The sequence below is a fragment of the Microplitis mediator genome, chromosome 5 (assembly GCF_029852145.1).
Source record: "Microplitis mediator isolate UGA2020A chromosome 5, iyMicMedi2.1, whole genome shotgun sequence".
NCBI classification, from domain to species: Eukaryota; Metazoa; Arthropoda; class Insecta; order Hymenoptera; family Braconidae; genus Microplitis; species Microplitis mediator.
In genome coordinates, this window is record NC_079973.1 from 18,218,694 (window position 1) to 18,238,280 (window position 19,587).

General features: G+C 25.9%; 2 protein-coding genes across 2 annotated transcripts; one reads left to right on the top strand and one right to left on the bottom strand.

The window, feature by feature from the left end:
• Positions 1–762: 762 nt before the first annotated feature.
• On the bottom strand, positions 763–19,230 carry LOC130667605 (phosphatidylinositol 4,5-bisphosphate 3-kinase catalytic subunit delta isoform). The gene is made up of 9 exons (XM_057469282.1): positions 19,077–19,230; positions 18,574–19,000; positions 16,348–16,803; positions 9,784–10,218; positions 9,273–9,703; positions 8,639–9,202; positions 7,374–7,958; positions 5,028–5,490; positions 763–3,318 (listed from the first exon to the last, which is right to left on the bottom strand). Exons 2-9 carry the CDS (start codon positions 18,715–18,717, stop codon positions 3,187–3,189), a joined length of 3,210 nt encoding a protein of 1,069 aa, XP_057325265.1. The 5' UTR covers positions 18,718–19,000; positions 19,077–19,230; the 3' UTR covers positions 763–3,186.
• On the top strand, positions 11,778–14,996 carry LOC130667606 (putative leucine-rich repeat-containing protein DDB_G0290503). The gene is made up of 6 exons (XM_057469283.1): positions 11,778–12,245; positions 12,941–13,241; positions 13,470–13,590; positions 13,678–13,990; positions 14,053–14,209; positions 14,276–14,996. Exons 1-6 carry the CDS (start codon positions 11,962–11,964, stop codon positions 14,879–14,881), a joined length of 1,782 nt encoding a protein of 593 aa, XP_057325266.1. The 5' UTR covers positions 11,778–11,961; the 3' UTR covers positions 14,882–14,996.
• Positions 19,231–19,587: the final 357 nt, after the last annotated feature.

Below are 19,587 nucleotides of genomic sequence, written 5' to 3' on the forward strand. Positions count from 1 at the left end.
CAAATATGTACATTGAAAAAATGCTTCAGAAAATTTCAGATAAGATTAAAAAAATATCAAAGCAACGAGTTCCAAAATTTTCAGAGCTAATAGCACAAGATTCTCAGTTGTCACCAAAACTTTTGAATTTATTTTGAAATTCTCATTAACTCTACGAGTGCGAAAAAAATAAAATTCATTTCTCTGAATGTTACAAAAAGGATTCTAAATTGTTCTAAATTTCCAAGTTTGTTGTGCAGAATATTTTTCTTACTTTTTTTTCTACACTGATAATCGTAAAGAAAGTTTTCAATTTATTGTTAAAGATATAAACATTTATTGAAATAAAAGTTTAATAATTAGTCAATAAAATTTATTTTTCCAGTAATTTAAACGTAAATTATTTAAAATTTTATTAGCATTTATCTTTAATAATTAACGGTGTACTGAACACTTTATGTACATTATTAAAATTTGATAAAATAAAAAAAAAAGAATTTCTTAATTCAATTATAGCCCACTGCTCGATGTGACAGCACTTAATAACTAAGTATGAGTAATATTTATGATAATTATAAATACATTATAACAATAGTAATTATATTAATAGCACTAATTAATTTTTAATAATCAATTAATTATAATTGCATTGCGGCTGCTTGCATTGCGACCAAACTTAAAATGATAAAGTCTTTACCTATAATTTTTTCTCTTTTCTTAATTTATTCAAAAATAATAATAATATTATTATTATTATTATTATTATTATTATTATTATTATTATTATTATTATTATTATTATTAATATTATTATTATTATTATTATTATTATTATTATTATTATTATTATTATTATTATTATTATTATTATTATTATTATTATTATTATTATTATTATTATTATTATTATTATTATTATTATTATTATTATTATTATTATTATTATTATTATTATTATTATGGTGTCATATCAGACACTTACGTATTTCCAGTGAGCTCATATAATATTTATATTATTTTAAAGCTATAATAGTACTAGAGAAGTAAATTAAATTAAAATGTTATTCAAATTAATTTTAATATTTTAATATTTTAAAATCAAATTTTTTTTTTTTATAGAGAATAAATTTTATCCAAGTTTAATATATATTCAAAATAATTAAGGAAATTATCTTTTAAATTTTTCAAATTGTCGGCTGACAAAAAGCGTATTTTTAGGTTTATAGAAATTGTTCTTCATAATGAATATGTTTAAATAATTATTAATTTAAAATGTGTACGTGGAATATTGTAAATTTGTGCGTATTTTTAAAAGTTATTAATGTACAGTAATTAGTTTAGAAATTATAAGTTTTTTTTTTTTTTAAATACTCAGATAGAAAAATATTATAATGATATGCGTTTATGATGGAATTATACTCAAGAAGAAAATAAGTTAGATTTACGTGGGGTAAAGCTAAAATTGAGTTGATGACAACCCTACTTTGACATTTTGCGACAGTAGAGCACTACCAGATTGTAAAATTCAAAAAAATTTGAATTTTAAAAGAGAACTTGGAAACTTTATAGAAAAAAAAAAAAAGAAAAGATCGAAAGAGATTTAAATGAATGTCAAAAAGTCTTTGAGAATTAATATAGATGTTGAAGTCCTCAAAATTAAATGTATGTTGATCAAATTATATCTCGTTAGATCTAAATTATTCCCGGAATTGAGTGTTCTAAAAAGAAATAAAATAATTTTTTATTAAAATTTTAAACTTTGTCGAATTCATAGTGTGATCATATAAATTAATTACAACGACAATATCTTTTATCTATACATTATAATATTTTTCAAAAGTATTAATTTGAAAAAAAAAAAAAAAAAAAAAAAAAAAAAATTTAACTTTTTTTCATAATTTCATGAATAACTTTTTTATTTTAACGTAAAATAATAATTTTGTAATTGATAGTATTTCCTTAATTAAAAAATAATAAAAAAATTTATCCGTCTACTAACAATAAATAAATTTAATAATTTTAAACATATCAATAGAATAGAACCCCTTAAAGCGTATAAAATTAATAGTCTGCTTTACTATTAGTCATTAAGACACTTTATAATTTATCAATTTATTTATACTATTTATATTGGCACTTGTCTATATGATTGGCATTGGAAATGGTGCCTGCGTCAGTGATTGTACTGTTTAAATATTAATTTAACTATTTTATTTTTTTTTTCTCCTCTGGTTTTATAATTAATTGTATTTTCCATTTATTTTTAAATTGGAAAATTTAACTTACCGCGAATATACAAAGCAATTTTATTATTTTATTTTCTCAACAATTAAATTTCTGAACAAAATACCACCGTCAAATTACATCATACATATGAGATTGTTTTTATTATCTATTGATTTCCTAATTATTTATTCAATTATTATGATTATTACTATTATTATTATTATTAGTATTATTGTTATTATTATTATTATTATTATTATTATTATTATTATTATTATTATTATTATTATTATTATTATTATTATTATTATTATTATTATTATTATTATTGTTATTATTATTATTATTATTATTATTATTATTATTATTATTATTATTATTATTATTATTATTATTATTATTATTATTATTATTATTATTATTTAAATGTTTGCATTGTATATGAAAAATTAAAATTTCATTTAATCATGATACAGTTACACGGCCAATTATTAATTACGAAATATTAACAGTCATTTTATACAAGACTAATGAGTGGAGTCAGTGATTATATTGTTTATAATTATTACTATTATTATCATACAAATATTATTATTAAAATTAGTATTAGTTGAAAAATTTATTTATTTTATTGTATTATGAATTATTGCTATCTCTTTTAATAATTGCCACGAGCATATGGATTAACATTTACATCATCATTTGAAGTGAACATTACACTCTTAAGATAAAAAAGTCTCTATCACATTTGGCAATGTTTATTTTTTTATTATTTTTGTCTTACTATTATTTATTAAAGAACTATGAAATCTCATAAAATAAATCACTGACTATTAACCACTTTCAGTCAAAATAATTGTAAACAAATTTATTATTTCTGAGCACTTGCAGTCTTACTTGTTCTTTTTTTTTTTTTTTTTGTTTTATTTTTGTGATTAGATTTTAATTAATTTAGTCATTTAATTATCAATTAGTCTAATTTTATATTGTTTTATTATTCTTGGCGACATTATGTGACGCCCAATTTAATGAAGTTTTCCATGAATTAACAAGAGCTTCATTAAACTTACTCCTAAAATGATTTTGTGCTTCTTCTTCCGTCATCTCAAGTACCTATAATTGTTGAGATTATAATTATTATTAATTATAGAATAATGTAAAAAAATTAAAGGAACAGAAAAATTTTCGAAAAATTTTAGTGATTTTTAGAAGGCTGTAAGGTAAGAGATCCAGTACCCGATCAGGGACCTATTACTCGATCACTCATGTATTTGTATAAAGTAAAAGCCCCCATTATGGACAGGGCTCCTACTATTGACATATTGTTTTAATGGCTGCGTAACATTTGACCCGACGACATAATACCCGCTACAAAATACCCACGACACAATACCCGCTGCCAAAATAGTCGTGATAAAATAATCGCAAGCCAAAATATCTATAAATAAGATACAAATAGATGTGGAATATCTTAAAAAATCAAAAAGATAATTAAATAATAATGTGTAATTAACGAAATGTGATCAAATTTAGAAAAATAATACACAGACTTGTAATGGTATTGTGCCATTTTTCCACGGGTTTTGTGCGTGTGCAATTACTGAAAAATATTATTGCACACGCATGCAATAGTACACGCCCTTTTTTCACGCGTTTTGTGTGTGTAAATACAAAAATATGTAAATGCACACGCTTGCAATAGTATTGTGACTTTTTATCGCAGATTTTTTTTTCGATTATTTTACCATTAAGTCATTTTCTTTAGAAATGTTTTGTCATGTAGATATTTTGTTTAAAAATATTTCGTCATGAAGATATTTTGTCGCGGGGATATTTTGTCTGATGATATTAACGCGTGTCACTTCCCAACAGAACCGTGGGTAATTCAATTTAAGTATATTATCAAGTAATTTATCCATTCAAAATGATAGATACATTTGTTAATAATGTAAAATATTTCAATTTGCGGGTATTTTGTCGTGGGTATTTTGTCACGGGTGTTTTAGTTTGCGGGTGTTCTATCGGGCGTGTTTTGGTTTGCAGTTATTTTGGCAGCGGGTATTTTGTCGTCGCGTATTTTATCACAACGTAAAATAATCACAACGGTCAATACTTTTTATCAATTTTTTGATATTTTTCAAAATTTTTCTTTTTTTTTTCGAAGGGTCCACGGTCTGAGGAAATTTTTTTTTCAGCTAAACCAATGCATAGATTAGTTAGCAAATTTATTCAGCTCTAATTTGCTTTCTTTTAAGATTGGTACGACAGTTTTTCGCTGAGATGTCAGCCTTTAATTGAAAAAGGATCCCTTTGGCTTTGATCATCGATATCTCAGCTACCAATAAACGCACAGTAAAGTGAAGGGCGGCTTTAAAAACTTTACTAAATTCCCTACAAGACCCATTCATCATTTTTTATAAAAAAAAAAAATTTCTATCATTCACATCCATTAAAAATAAGTACAAAAAATGAATTTTTTTGGTTTTTCAGTAAATCAACTGCTACTCTGTAAATATCGATAGAAAGACTAATGTTGCCAGGTTGTTTTTTAGCTTAATGTGCCTCCAATAACCTTGTAAATTTTCAAATTGATCCATCGAATCGTTTTTCCGGGATGATTGACCCAAGTTTTGCAAAACAATTAAAGGAAGAAAACTTGTTCCTTTAATTGTTTCGCAAAACTTTGGTCAATCACCACGATTATTTTTGACGAAGATACAGCCTTCCAAAAATCAATAAAATATTTCTAAAATTTTTCTGTTCTTTTAATTTTTTGCATTAGTATATGATAAATTATTCTAATGATGTAATAAATTATTTACCAAAGTGTCTCGTAAATAATTGAGATCTTTTTCGCATGAAAGTTCCGGTAATCCGGTTGATATCATCATTGCAAAAAGTGAAACAATTAATCCGCCATGACACCTCAAAACTGAAAAAGCTGTTTCACAGTATTCTTGAAACCTTTGAAATTCAGGAGCTTGACTTTTTTTCGCTTGTCCTTTATTGATAACATGAACAAAATCGTTTGTGAGTACAAATGGTACACGTTCACGTTTTACACCAAATTTTTCTTTAAAGTGACCAAGAATATGACCAAAATCAACGTGAAACAATTGTCCATTTTTTTTCACCATTATATTATCTGGATGACGATCGGCTATTCCAAGAATATAAGTTGCTATACTGTAACCTGTACAACTAAGAGTAAATTCTTCAATAGCTTTATCAAGCTCTGCTTTTGTCGAATTATGGTCTTTCAGCCAAGCAATCAATGAACCGCATCTAAAATAATTATTTATTTATTTAATTATTTAAATAAATAAAAAGTATATCGTGCAGCAAGAGATGAAACGATACGATTTCAGACAAGAGTAAAGTTAACTGGGGCCGAAGGCGAGAGCTCACACCTCACTAAGTTTGAAATCGTGTTTTATCTCGTGCCACAGACAAAATTTTCATAGTTACCTGCATTAAAACTTTGAGTTTTAGAGTCTGTAGTCAATCAAAATAAGACAATTTGAGACCAATAGCGCATATACAAATTCAAGTATCATCTTGACTAATTAGATTTAACAAATTTCATTCGACCCACCTGCGAAATCGCATTGGTCTGAAATTGACTTATTTCGGCTGACTGAACAAGCACTAAAACTCGTAGTTTAAATGTGAGGGCCAATTTTTTAATCCAAAATTTTTTAAATCCAGGATTAAAGTATTATTATATATTTTGAATACATAAATATACATGCAGTAATAATTTAATTCGAGATTTAAAAAATCTCTGATTAAAAAACTGGCCCTAAGTTATACTGAAACAATAAATTATAATCATCAGAGTATCTAAAGTATTGATTATGGTAAATAGTTGCAATAATAACATTACGAATTAGATTAGCAATACTAGATTATTAAATTAAGGCCATTCTCAGACAGTGCCCCTCCACTTTTTAAAAATTTTCAATGACTCAACTGTGATAAGTGTATTAAAATTTAATTAACTAAAAGAAATAAAAGCATTAATTGAAAAAAGGACAATTTCGCTGAGATAAAGATTTTTAAAAAATTGCTTACGGTTGACATCAATTGGGAATTAAACGAAATTTGGGAAACAAATTTCAGTAAAATCTTCATGTTAATTTTATAATTATAATTTTCAAATAATATAGGCTAAAGTTTATTTGCCAAATTTCGTTCAACTCCTTATTGATAACAACTAAGTAATTTTTTATAAATTCTATATCTCGGCCAAATTGTCCTTTTTTCAATTAAGGTTTTATTGTTTAATTAATTAATAAAATAATATGGTCCCCTTTTTCTAACATGCTTAGCAACAGAGTGGATGCGGTACAAAGCAAATTTCTCAAATCTCTGCCTATAGCACTGAAGATTCGGGTCTGAAGTTTAAAATCAAGAATCTATCCACTCGAAGACAAATAACTGACTTGACCTTCTTCTATAAAATCATCAATGGATTGATTGATTCGCCGGATATACTAGGAGGCTTTGGTATAATTTGTAATAAGCCGTGTCTCAGGAGCAATCGAATAATTAATACGCTAAGATCTAATAAAAACTACGTAATTAATAGACCGTACAGTAGAATAGCTAACCAAGTCAGTGAGTTCAATTCGGACATCGATTTTTTTGGTGGATCTCTTCCGGTTTTTCACTCAAATATTAAAAATCTTCTAGATAATTAATCGAGTTTTTTCTTTCCTCAGTCAAAAACGTCAAAGTTTAATTATAATTAAATATGTTTCTACTTTCAAATCATAGTTTTTCTTATATTTGTAACTATATTTTGTAACCAGTTGTATATAGCCGATTGGCGTACGATATTAATAAATAAATAAATAAATAAAATTTTAATACACTTATGACAGTTGAAAGTCATAGCATATTTTCAAAAAGTGGGGCGTACTGTCTGAGAATGATCTTAACGATTATTTAATTTTAAGATCTAAACTACCAATCGTAATTAATAAATCAATTTTTTAAATTAAAATTAACTAGCGATTCGCGATTCCCACATGACTGCCCAAATATCACTACCAAATTTATTAAATACAAATAATGTATATTTGTTATTAGTCAATTGCTCTCACATTTCTTCTTCTTCTTAGTGATAAAAATATTATTATTAAATAATTAAATTAAATACTAACTTGAAAGCAGCAGTAGCTGAAAATATATTTTTTTCCTTCTGTATATTAGCAATAGTCTCAGCATTTAAAACAACTTCAATCATTCCTGTTTTATGATCCGTAGATATACAATTATATAAATTCATACGAAAATCTAAACCTTCTTCCTTCCACAATTTATCCATTATTCTAAACATTTGTAATGTCAACATGTCTTGCCTTAAATCATCACCATGTTTCATAATAACATATATGTCATCGCCAAATGTATCGGAATTTTCAAATACGAGCCACAGTGGTTTCATTTTACTGTCCATTATACGGCATTTTTCAATTCTAATTCGCCGTAGCCGATAACTCGGATCTAATGGATTTAATACATTAGATAACGCCTCTTGGCAATGCGGTTCTTGCAAAAAATCGTGTAGCATTTGTAACGCAGCTTTGCGATCTTTACGTTGTTTTATTAATTCAGATAAAATTTTCAATTTATTTAATAATTCAACTTGTTTCTTTAAATGTTTCATGTGTTGTTGAGCACCTCGACAATAAGCTTCGAGTATTAATCCAAATCTTACAGATACCGACGCCACTTGCATTTCAGGTCTAAAATAATAATTGTATTAATTCTACCCGAGTAAAAAAAATTAGTTCCAAAAATGTTGAACATGAAATGTTGAAAACTTCTAAAATTAAGACAATTTTTAACTTTAAGTTGAACATTTTTGGAACTTTGAAAAAATTAGAAAGTGAAGAATTCAACTGGTGAAAGTTTTCTTGCGTATTTATTTTTTGAACAAAAATAATTTGATTTGACAATTTTTTGGGTTTGAAGAACATTAAAAAAAAAAAAAAAAAGAAATTAATTAGAAATTATGAACATTTACGACTCTTACCAAAATTATTCAGGTGAGGTAAAAAAACATAAAAGTGATTTGAAAATATTCATGAACATTTTTTGACTTTTATTAGAATTTTTTGGGAAGGTTAGTTTTTTTCACTTTTTGTACTCTTTCAAAAATAGTCCAAAAATCGTCAATTAAAATCATTTTTGCTTAAAAAATTAGAAAAAAAATAATAATAGAAGCCCACAAGAATAGTTCACACTAGTTGAAAATTTTTCACACTTCTAATTATTTTAAAGTTCCTAAAATTTTCAACTCAAAGTTCAGAACTGTCTCAATTGTGGAAGTTCACTGTAAGGAATTTATTCGGAACATTTTTGGAATTAATTTTTTTAACACAGGTAACTGCAAAACTTTTCAAGTAATTAAATAAAATTTTACCTGAGATGCCAAAATAAATAGTGTCCTATCCTCTGATTATCTAACGCGCGTCTCAATAAAAATTCAGTGAGATCACATGACAAATAATTTTCATGTTTCAATGCCTGAACTAATTGTAGCAAATAAAGATTTAAATCTTCATCTCTCAAGTCTTTTAAACAACGAACAGCAAAACTTCTTACATTTTCATCCGCGTATGCAAAATCTAAAAGTTCAAGAGCTTTTTCGACGGGTAATTTTGGCCACTGCTGTATTAGAGCAGTAGCTTCAGCAACTTCTCTATGATCATTCCACTCAACGCACTGTAATAATTTAGGTAATAAATTTGGCATTTTATTAAGACACTGTCTTCTTAAAGCCCACATTGTCTTTTTTTCTTGTTCATGAAGCTCATGCAGTGGATAACGTTCAGCTAATAATTTTAATTGCTCTAATTGTTGTTCATTTGCCTCTAATTCATTATTTAAATTTTCTTTACTATCTTCTGTTGACTCGCGTAATTTTGTCGCGTATTCCACAAGTTTTTCAGGTGTTGGATAAAGAACGGATTTATCTTTACCGTAACTATAAAATAAAATAATAAATGTTTAATAATTTTTTAAAGTAAAAAAAAATGATTAAAAATTATAATTACTTAGGAAACGTGAGCATAAGAGCAGCAGCCCGATCTATATGAGGATTAGACACAACAGTACCAAGTGGATGAAGTAAATCTTCATTCTGCATGTCTTCAGCATATGTCCAGGTATAAAGTGTCATTGCACCAGTTTTCAATTGTGATTTAAAATCATAAATTGCTGTATTAGCCCACCACATTGCATTTATAAAATATTCTTGTTTAGAATCTTTAATAAGTCTACGATTTTTCAGGCCTTTTGCTGATTTACTTAATTCGTATAATACAAAACAAAGACGTGCATTTCTTGGTATATCTTTAACACGTATATCAAATTTAAGTGTTTCATCCCAGGTACAACTACCATCTGGTGAAACGGTCAATTCTTTGGTTTTACGACTCTCGCAGAGTGATTTACCACCGTGAAATAAACCAGCTTGTAATCCAACCTTTAAAAATATTAAATTATCAATTATAAAAATTACAATTTTATCCTTTATAAATTAATATATTATGGTAAAATATAAACCTCGACTGTACGGTGAGCAGCGTCACAATTTAATCGTGAAATTCCATTGACTGTAAACTCAAAATAATTATCAAGTTTTAATGCAGATATATGTTTTCCTTTTTTACGTAACGTTAAAGTTGAAAAAGTTGGTCGCGATCGTTTCAGCGGATCAAGTTCTTGATTTTCTAATGAATTATCATTATCAATCATAACATTACGACTACTTATTGTTATTAATGTTGGTGCTACATCTTTAGATATACAATCTTGTATGTATGTATACTGTATCAACGGATGTTCACCAATTAAATATTCTTCTTGACCACATATTTTTAATGTAAAATCATTTGGTAATTCACCTCTTGACATAAGTGTATTAGCACGTTTATTTAATATTAAAACTATTAATTGATATGGTGTTGTTTCATGAGATATTTGGAAGGTATAAGTTGTCTAAAACAATAAATTTATTAATTTAATTATATAATATTTATTATTACATCTATGGATTTTATTAATTCATTAATATTATGATTAAGTTTCGTTTTAAAAAATATTGAAAAATTAAAAATCGATATGTGGTGAGCGGAACTGAGATAAATAATTTGTTAATTCAAATATATCATTTATTTTATGTACAATCATCGTTCTTGTTTTTATTATTATGTGTATTTAAACTATTATCACATCTGTCTATTAATAGTTTATATATTTGATGACCTTAATATTGACCTTTGACTATTTGGGTCTCAATAAACTAAATAAATAAATCTAAATAACAAGATATTATACTATAAAATATTTTTAATTTTAAATATTTACAATTTTCAAAAATGTTAAAAAAAAAATTAAGAATTTAGGGATATGCGAATCGAGTTCGAATTTCGAATCGAATAATTCAAATTTGAAAATTATTCAAATAATTCAAATCTTTTCGAATTATTCGTAACTTTTCAAATTATTCGTCAATTTCAGAACTACCCGACAGTTTTTGAATTATTTGTAACCTTTCAAGTTACTCGATTCGAATCGAGAAAATTCTGATCAGCCTTTGAATATTCAATTTTTATTTTATGGAAAGCTTAATATTTAAAGTAACCAAAAATAATTTTTTTGTAGAAAAGTTTCGAATTATTCGAAAGTTATGAATACCTAAGTAGCACACTTGCCTTTGTGGTATCTATAAGATATCAGTTTTTAAGCTACTTTTTGACGACATATTGATAAGGCACCAATATGTTGACAAAACGATCAGAAATGTATGTCACCGAAAAAATATCTACTTAAAAGACTTAACACAAGTGACGACAAAAAGTAAATTAAAAATCGTGGTAAAATAAGCCATCTAAATGACTTTTTAATTGAAATAAGACAGAAAAAACAACACAACGCTTCTCTGTCTCCGGAACCAACATTTGCATGTCGTATTTATACCAAAAAAGGTGACTTTGAGGCAAAAAAAATTTGTCTTATCCTTTTAAAAGACATCTTAAAGTTATCTCTGTGCTACTAGGGTAATTTGAAAATTTTCAAATAATTTAAAAACTTACGAATAATTCAAATTATTCGAAATTTCGAATTATTCAATTCAAGTTTGAATCAAATAGTTGGATTAGATTCGATACGAATAATTCACGAGTGTTAATGTAACAGACATCAGACAAATTTAAAATTATAAATGAATGGAGTAAATAATTTAAAAAATAATATTGATAAAAAATGCACTTATTAATTTCAAAATTTTGTAAATTTCATTTTATTAATTATTTACTCTATTTATTAATAATTTACCCCCATTAAGAACATAATAAAATAATAAAAAGTGTCAATAATTGGTACTTTGAATATAATCAATTGCTTTACAATTATCATGTATTTTTGTTTTATTATTGAAACATTTTTTAATAAACAATCAGTAATAAAAAAAAATAATAATATAAACGCTAGAAATCTGCTTTATCAACTGATAAATAAATTTAAAATCCCAAACAAAGTTTGAATGACCGTTACATTTATTTAGATTAAAAATTTTGATTCTTAGCAACTATTTAGTGATAATAATTTTTTTTTTAAATGGTACTTGAATAAAAAAAATAATATTATCTATGTGGTTATTAATTTCAACAAGTGATTATAATAAATAATATATTTTATTAAATATATAAGCGCATAATTAATTGTAACCTAAAAAAAATTATGTCTGTAGCAATGAATGAATTTAATGAGGACGATAATAATTTAATAAAATTTAATGATAGTGATGTTATTGATTCTGATGAAATATCTATACTCAGAAGACAAATAACTCAACTGACAACAGAAAATGATAATTACAAACAAGAAATTCATTTACTGCAAGGTAAACTATCAGCAAGTGTTACTGTGCAAAACGAATTACTTGAGAATATTGATTCACTTGAAGAATCATTGAAAAAAAATAATGAATCAGTTGATCAAAAAATTCGTCAAGTCGAAACAAAGTATGTAGACATTTTACTTACATTGAGAGAAAAAAGTGTATATTGTCAAGTGAAAATTTTTAATTTAATTATTAATCTACTTAAATAGTGCCAAGAAAAATATGATCCTGAAATTGACAGACAATCAACAATTTTCGGATTTTTTTTCGACAAATCAATTACAAAAAAATAAAAAAATGCACACGTAGAAAATGGAAAAAAATACAGATAAAATTTTTTTTTATAATTTATCGTTTTGAAAAATATTCCGAAAATTATTAGGCGTCGGCTAATTTCAGTATCATAAAAAAATGAGCATGAATGTAACTGACGAGTGGCAATTTTTTAACTTTTTAACAAATAAATAAAATGTACTTAGATTAAAAATTAAAAAAAAATGCATATTTAGATCAATGAAAAATCAGCACGCACATTTTTTTCAATTTCATTATTTTAGTTTATTTATTTAAAATTTATAAATTATCTCATGTCTGCTACATTCACTCACACTCATTAAAAATGGATTGTCTGTAGAAATTTATGAGTAAATCGAAGCAATTGTTATAAAAATAATAAATATTATACTTTGATGTATTAAATTTTTTATTGTTTTTAGTATTATGAGTCAAGTAAACATGTTTACTTGAATTCAATTTTTTTTTTCTCTCAGTGCAATAACTTTATTTATAAAAGTAATAATTTATGGATATTTGCAGGCATGGAATTAAAATCAAAGAGCTAATGGATCGTATCAATGAACTGGAGAATGAATTGTTGTTTCAATCAGATAAAATAAATGATGTACAGGGCAAGTTAAATGAAGCTAATGATAAATTATTGTTAGCTGCTAATTCAACGATAAATTCTACATTCAGTAAAGTTGATGATCAAGATTCTGATGATAAAGTTAAAGAATTAGTACAATTATTGGCTGATAAAGAAAACAAATCATTTAAATTAGAGCATGCGCTCAAAGAATTAGAGCAAGATATGTTTGAAATGAGAGAAGCTTATAACGTAATTCAATTATTTTTAATTTTTACATATTTAATATATGAGAAAAAATTTTGTGATTTTATAATAATGATTTGAGCTTACAATGTAATTTCAATTAGAAATATTTTTTATCTAAAAATTTTAAAGGCAAATCATTATTAATATTTTTCTATTTGAGACAATTTAAAGTTTTATTTAATTATAATTGTGTTAGTTAATTAATTTTTAATATATTTATTATTTAAACAGGCTACAAAAGAACAATTGAAAGAAAAATCAAGTGTATTAGAAGAAACACGTGATGAATTAGCCGAATGTAGAAGTGAATTAATGTCATTAAGAGCAACACCATCTGATCAACAATCTAAAGGTTTTTAAAAATATATTTAATTTTTTATTTTCTTCAAATCAATCTTTCAGTTTTTGATATAAATGTATAAAATATATAATTTTTCAGGTAATTCACTTTTTGCTGAAGTAGAAGATCGTCGTAAAAAATCATTGGATACAATAACTAAATTGAAACAAAGTTTTTTTGATGCTAAAAAAGCATTAAATGTCAAAGAAGCTGAAATAAAAGCATTGAAAGCTGAAAAAGCAGCTCTTCTTACGACAATTGAAAACGATAAGGATGATACAATTCAGCAGAATGCAAATTTAATTGAAAAATATAAAGATAGAATTTCAGAACTAGAAGTTAAATTGAAAGATCAGCAAAAAAAAATCTGGCTATTAGAAAAACAAAAAAATCCAGTTGGTGACGAGTTTATGTAAGTTTTCATTCAATTTAATTAGAATCTTTTCAATAATAAATTAATTATTTTATTATTAGATATTTCGAAAATATGTTGAGCGCTAAAAAAAAAGAAATAGAAGAACTTTCAGCGAAACTTGAAAATAAATCTATTCAAACTCTAGTTGAAGAGGGAATAAAATGTCAAACAAATCAACAGTTGCGGTATTGGCGTCGTAAGGCCACGACAAAAGAGGTAGATTATTTTTTTTTAAATTATCTGATGTTTTGTAAATAAATAATTTAATTTTTAATTTTGCAGGCACAACTAGAAGCAATTAAATGTCGACTTGAAACAGATTCGTCAGCAATCAATAATGAATTATTAAAATTAATAAAACAAACTGGTAAACCAGACAGTTGTTTATACAACGAAGAAACGAATTCATCAATAACTGTTAAAATTGCTGATAGTACTCTAGATAACACTCAACGTTTGATAGAAATTCCAAAGTTGCATAAAGAAATGAACGCAGAAAAAAAAGTTGAAGGATTTTCAATCGTTATTGATAAACCAAAACCACTAGATAGTGATTTAATTGATTTCACGGAATCAGCTACTAAAAATACTAATAAAGTAAATGAAATTGAAAATTCAATTTGTATTTTATCTGAAAAAAATCACGTTGAAAAAAGAGGAATATTGAAATCAACAAAAGAAGTATGGAACACTGTTTCTAGTAGCTCATCGATATTATCTCAATCAACGTCAACGTCACTTGGTAAAAATAACGGAAAAGAAAATAAGAGTATAAGATTTTCTGAAGATACTGTTGATCCAATGCCGAAAAAGTTAACTAAACATATTAACATTACTCCGAAATATCCGATAATATATGCGCCAAGTAAATCCAAGAATGAAAAATAATTAAAGAAAAGAAATAATCGATCTTTCTACAGTTAAATTTAAAAAAAATTTTTTATATGTATATTAAAAATGAATAATTGATAATCAATAATAATAATAATTTTTATTATTTGTACTTTGCATTGCGCACGGTCATATTTTTGTTTTTATTTTTTTGGCATAGATGACCTTTTATTCATTAAATCTTTGGTGTCTTATTTTTCTTATATTGGAAATCACACGAACCTTTACGAATATAATACATAAATATATATATTTGATGGTGAATTTACTAAACGACCAGTTTCGTTTATATTTGTTGTTAAAGGAATCACGACATCCCTGGTCTGCTTAATTGACTTTTTAGATTGTATTCATCGCACGAGTGATTACATGTTGACTATACATTAATCGAATAGAATCAAAATCTTAAAAATGTTATTATTAAAACGGGTTCGCCTTGAATATACTTGATGGGCTCATCAGCAAAGTTGATGCAAGTATATTCTACTTTAGACCGATTGATTGTCGTGTATTAAGTAATAGGGTCGATCGCAGCGGTCTTAAACACGAAATATTTCATTAATACACTACTTAAATAAGAATCAACCGGAGTAGCATGAAAAATTTCAATCAGGTATTGATAACGAACTTAAAAACAAATAAATAATTCATTAGATTTATGAAAACTAATTCGCAAAAATTATTTTAAACAAAACAATTTTCGTGATGTTTGAAAATTTATAACTCAGATCCAAGCTCGATACCAAAGTTGAAATTTTTAGAGCTTTTTAGGGGTATAACAAACCAACTTTCCTGAAAATTTGAAGCAAATCAAAGCTCCGAGAAAAAAGTAATAGCTATCTGAAAATAACGATTTTTGAAAAATTGATAGGCTTTTGATGGCCGCATATAAACGAAATCAGAGCAATTAAGGAAAATTACGGTAGATATCAACAGAAGACACTTACACAAAAAATATCAGCTGTCATTTATCCTTCAACTCTGAAAACTGTAGATATGAGAGGATTTTAAAAAAAAGGGGAAATTTTGCTAAATCAGTGGTTCAGTTGAAAGATTCCAACTAAGCCGGATATTAGTTTAGAGCAAATATCTATTTTTTCTTGAAAGTAGAGTGTACACAAAGAAAAATGCCGCCGGAAAAGTCTCTATAAGTTTTATAAGATCTGAGATACAAATTTTTAAAAATAACCGAAAAATTGACTTTTTTGAAATTTCAAAAAATTCTCCAGTGGCCGGATTTAGGGGTATTGAGCTCAAATTTTTGGGATCACCTTCTTTTCTGAGTTACTTTCGAGAAAAAAATAGGCGTCCAAATCGGTAATCCACGCGCGCACACTTTCGTCGAAGAGTAATGGATCTGCCCATATATATTCATAAGACAATTTTTTCTCGGTTCCTTTCTATTATAACAATGAATTCACTCACAAAAAATAATAATAATGTTTAATTGTTAATAAACTTACCTCAGTATTTTCAAATTTGGTAACGACAACTATATTGCCATCTTTAAGTCGAGATTCAATATTTTTAGGTATATCTGGAGTTGGTGCCAGTCTAGGTCGAAATTGATACCGTACTTTTTCATTCCATAATTTTTTACGCCTGGCTTGTGCGTACTCGTCTCCAAGTAGTCTCATTTTCCATCTGAAGTCATTGACTTCAGAATTTTTTAATGCAGCAAATTCGTGTAATCCTTTACCAATTAATAAACCTATTTGGGAATCTAAATTTCTATCACTTTTAACACATTCTCTCTCGATAACTTTTAACAGGGAACAGAATGGTTTTATATCACACAATCTACTTTCTTCCCTTATTTCTTCAGCTTCAGCATTTGTATTTATACATGAAAATACATATGATTGTGCATCTTTTAATGTACCATGTAATGGATATTTACTTGCTTCTTCCCATAAATCCTAATAGAAATTTAAATAATTATTAATAGTTTTATATTTTTTTAAAATTAATTCAAATAAATATTTTAATCGTTAACAGAGTTAAGTACCCGATTCCCAACGTCTATATATTTTATCAAAAAAATTACTTTAAAATAGATAAATATTTTTTTATATATATTTTAATATGATAATTCATCAATAAAGTAAACGATCTAATATCCGGACGTTTTTCGTCGGTGACGTGAGTTTAGCTTAAAAAAATAAGTAAATAAAATTCACTGCGTAGAAAAAATATTGAATAAAATATAATATATATCCAGTCTCTAAGAAATTATTTTTTACATGCCACAAAAATCTTTTTTTTCATTCTATAATAATTAAGTATAATTTTTGTTTTTGTAATTATTGATAAAATATTATATGATAAAAAGTATAGATTAGCAAATTTTTAATGAAATGCCAGTCAACAATTTGCATTTATTTGAATAATAATTAATAAAGTAAATAATTGTCTTTCAGGTAACCGGTAAAAATTGTGTTTATAAAATTTCCTGATTATTTTTTTAGACTTGTAATTATTACAATATTTAAAATTACTATTAACTAAAATCTTAGATAAAAATAATTATCATTTATTCTAAAGGAAAATTTTAATGACTGGAATACATTCGTATTTTTAAATACCAAAATTTAAAAAATATTAAAATCAACATTTTGAAAAATAATAAAAATTTTTATTATTTTCTCTGGGAGATTTTCGAGTTTTTTTAGGTCGATTGCTACCCTGTCATAAAATTAGTTTACTATTAAAAATATAAACTAAAAGACTGGCAATTAGGTACCTTACACTTAAACAATTTTATTTAAGGGCATTCTCAGACAGTGCCTGCCAATTTTTTAAAATATTGTTGACTTTCAATTGCAATGACCCTATTAAAATCTTGATGATTAATTAAAAAAAGTTAACGCATTAATCGAAAAAAGAACAACGCAGTTACAATTTCACCGAGACAGATTTGTAAAAAAATTATTTACAGTTGATATCATTTGTCCTAGGTTAAACTTAAGATCAAACCGATAAATAGAGACAACTAAAACTACCAAAAGTTATATAAATAATAGCCCGAGAAATAGGATCGCTAATTTAGTCAACAATAACTGCTCAAACTTCGAATTATTTGACACTTCGACCACATCGTTTGTGTCATCGGTTAAACGGATACTTCTAACCAACCACAACTAGTCTGATGAACAGTGTAATCTTTTCTTTTTGTAACAATTACTCAGAAATATTATTTCCATACTGCTACTAAGTTAAACTTATATAGCAAATGAAATGAAATTAATTTTAATTAATTTTTAATAAAATGTTTATGTTTTTCGCCTAAAACTTACATTTATTTATATGTAAACTTAATGTATAAAGCCGATTGGCGTTTGAATAAATAAATAAATAAATATCAATTAAGAATTGAAAGAAATTTGGAAAATAAATTTCAGTAAAATCTTCATGTCAACATTATAGTTTGGAATGTCAAATTTTTTAAACTAAAATTTATTTAACAGTTTCGTTTAACTCCTAATTGATAACAACTGTAATTAAACTTTTTAAAAGTCTATATTTTGGCGAAATTGTAACTGCGATGTCCTTTTTTCAATTTAAGCTTAAAGTTTTTTTAAATTAATTAATAAAATTTTCATACTGTTATGACAGTTCGTCATTAAATATTTTTAAAAAGTGGGGACACTGTCTGAGAATGACCTTAAATAATAAAAAAAAAATATTACCTCTTTTATTTCACCAAAAGTAGTATTGCGATTAGCTTCTAATGGTATGACAACACCATTGGGCATAAGGCATGTCAACTCAACAACTTCAGTTGGAGTTTTAGCCCAAAAATCATAATTATAAGTACTCGGTATGTGAACCATTATGATAATTATTAATATCTTACTACGATGATGATAAATTCCAGTAATTAAATGACTCAGATGTTGACAACATTACCGTCAATACAACACTTGACTTTTTAAAAACAATAAAATTAATTTAATATAATAATAATAGTATTGAAAATTCCATGATTACAATTTCTTCCCATTGCGAAATACATTGACACAATAACAATAAATTATTATTATTTTTAATGTTATTTGTTGTGATGCACATTTGCGTATGCCAAGTTTAGTTTTTTAAAAACTTTTTTTATTTTATCTATAACAATAATAAAAATAATTATTATTAGCTGATCAACTTAAAATTTTAGTAATTAATCATTTAATTCACTCACTATCATTTAAATGAAAATTATTAATCCTAAATAATGTCACTTAGTTATAATGTAAATATTATCATCTTTCAATGTACGCAATAACGACACAGGTCAGCCATTATTATTTGTTTCGTGTGTTTGGATTGGTTTGGAATTAGGGTGGGCTAGAGAAAGAAGGAGGTTAAAGAAAAAATAAATAAATGTGAGAAGGGAATATGTGTAAAGTTATTCAATGTGTGACAAATAATTTTATTCTTTACCGCTGAGTGGCGCTTAAGTTAAATTTTACCGGCTAAATATTTGTTTGTATCGAACATCCCCTAATAGCTACTTTAGCTTGAAATTGACAGTAATTCAACATTGAAATAGCGGAAGTTTCGCAAATTCCCACTTGTGCAAAGTCACACCTGCTAGACAGCATTGTCATACGATACTAACCCTGACAGCCACCCTACACGGAAAAAAATTAATCGTGAATGCAACATGATGCAGTCTTGGTAAATAAACATGATGAAATCATGTTGCATTC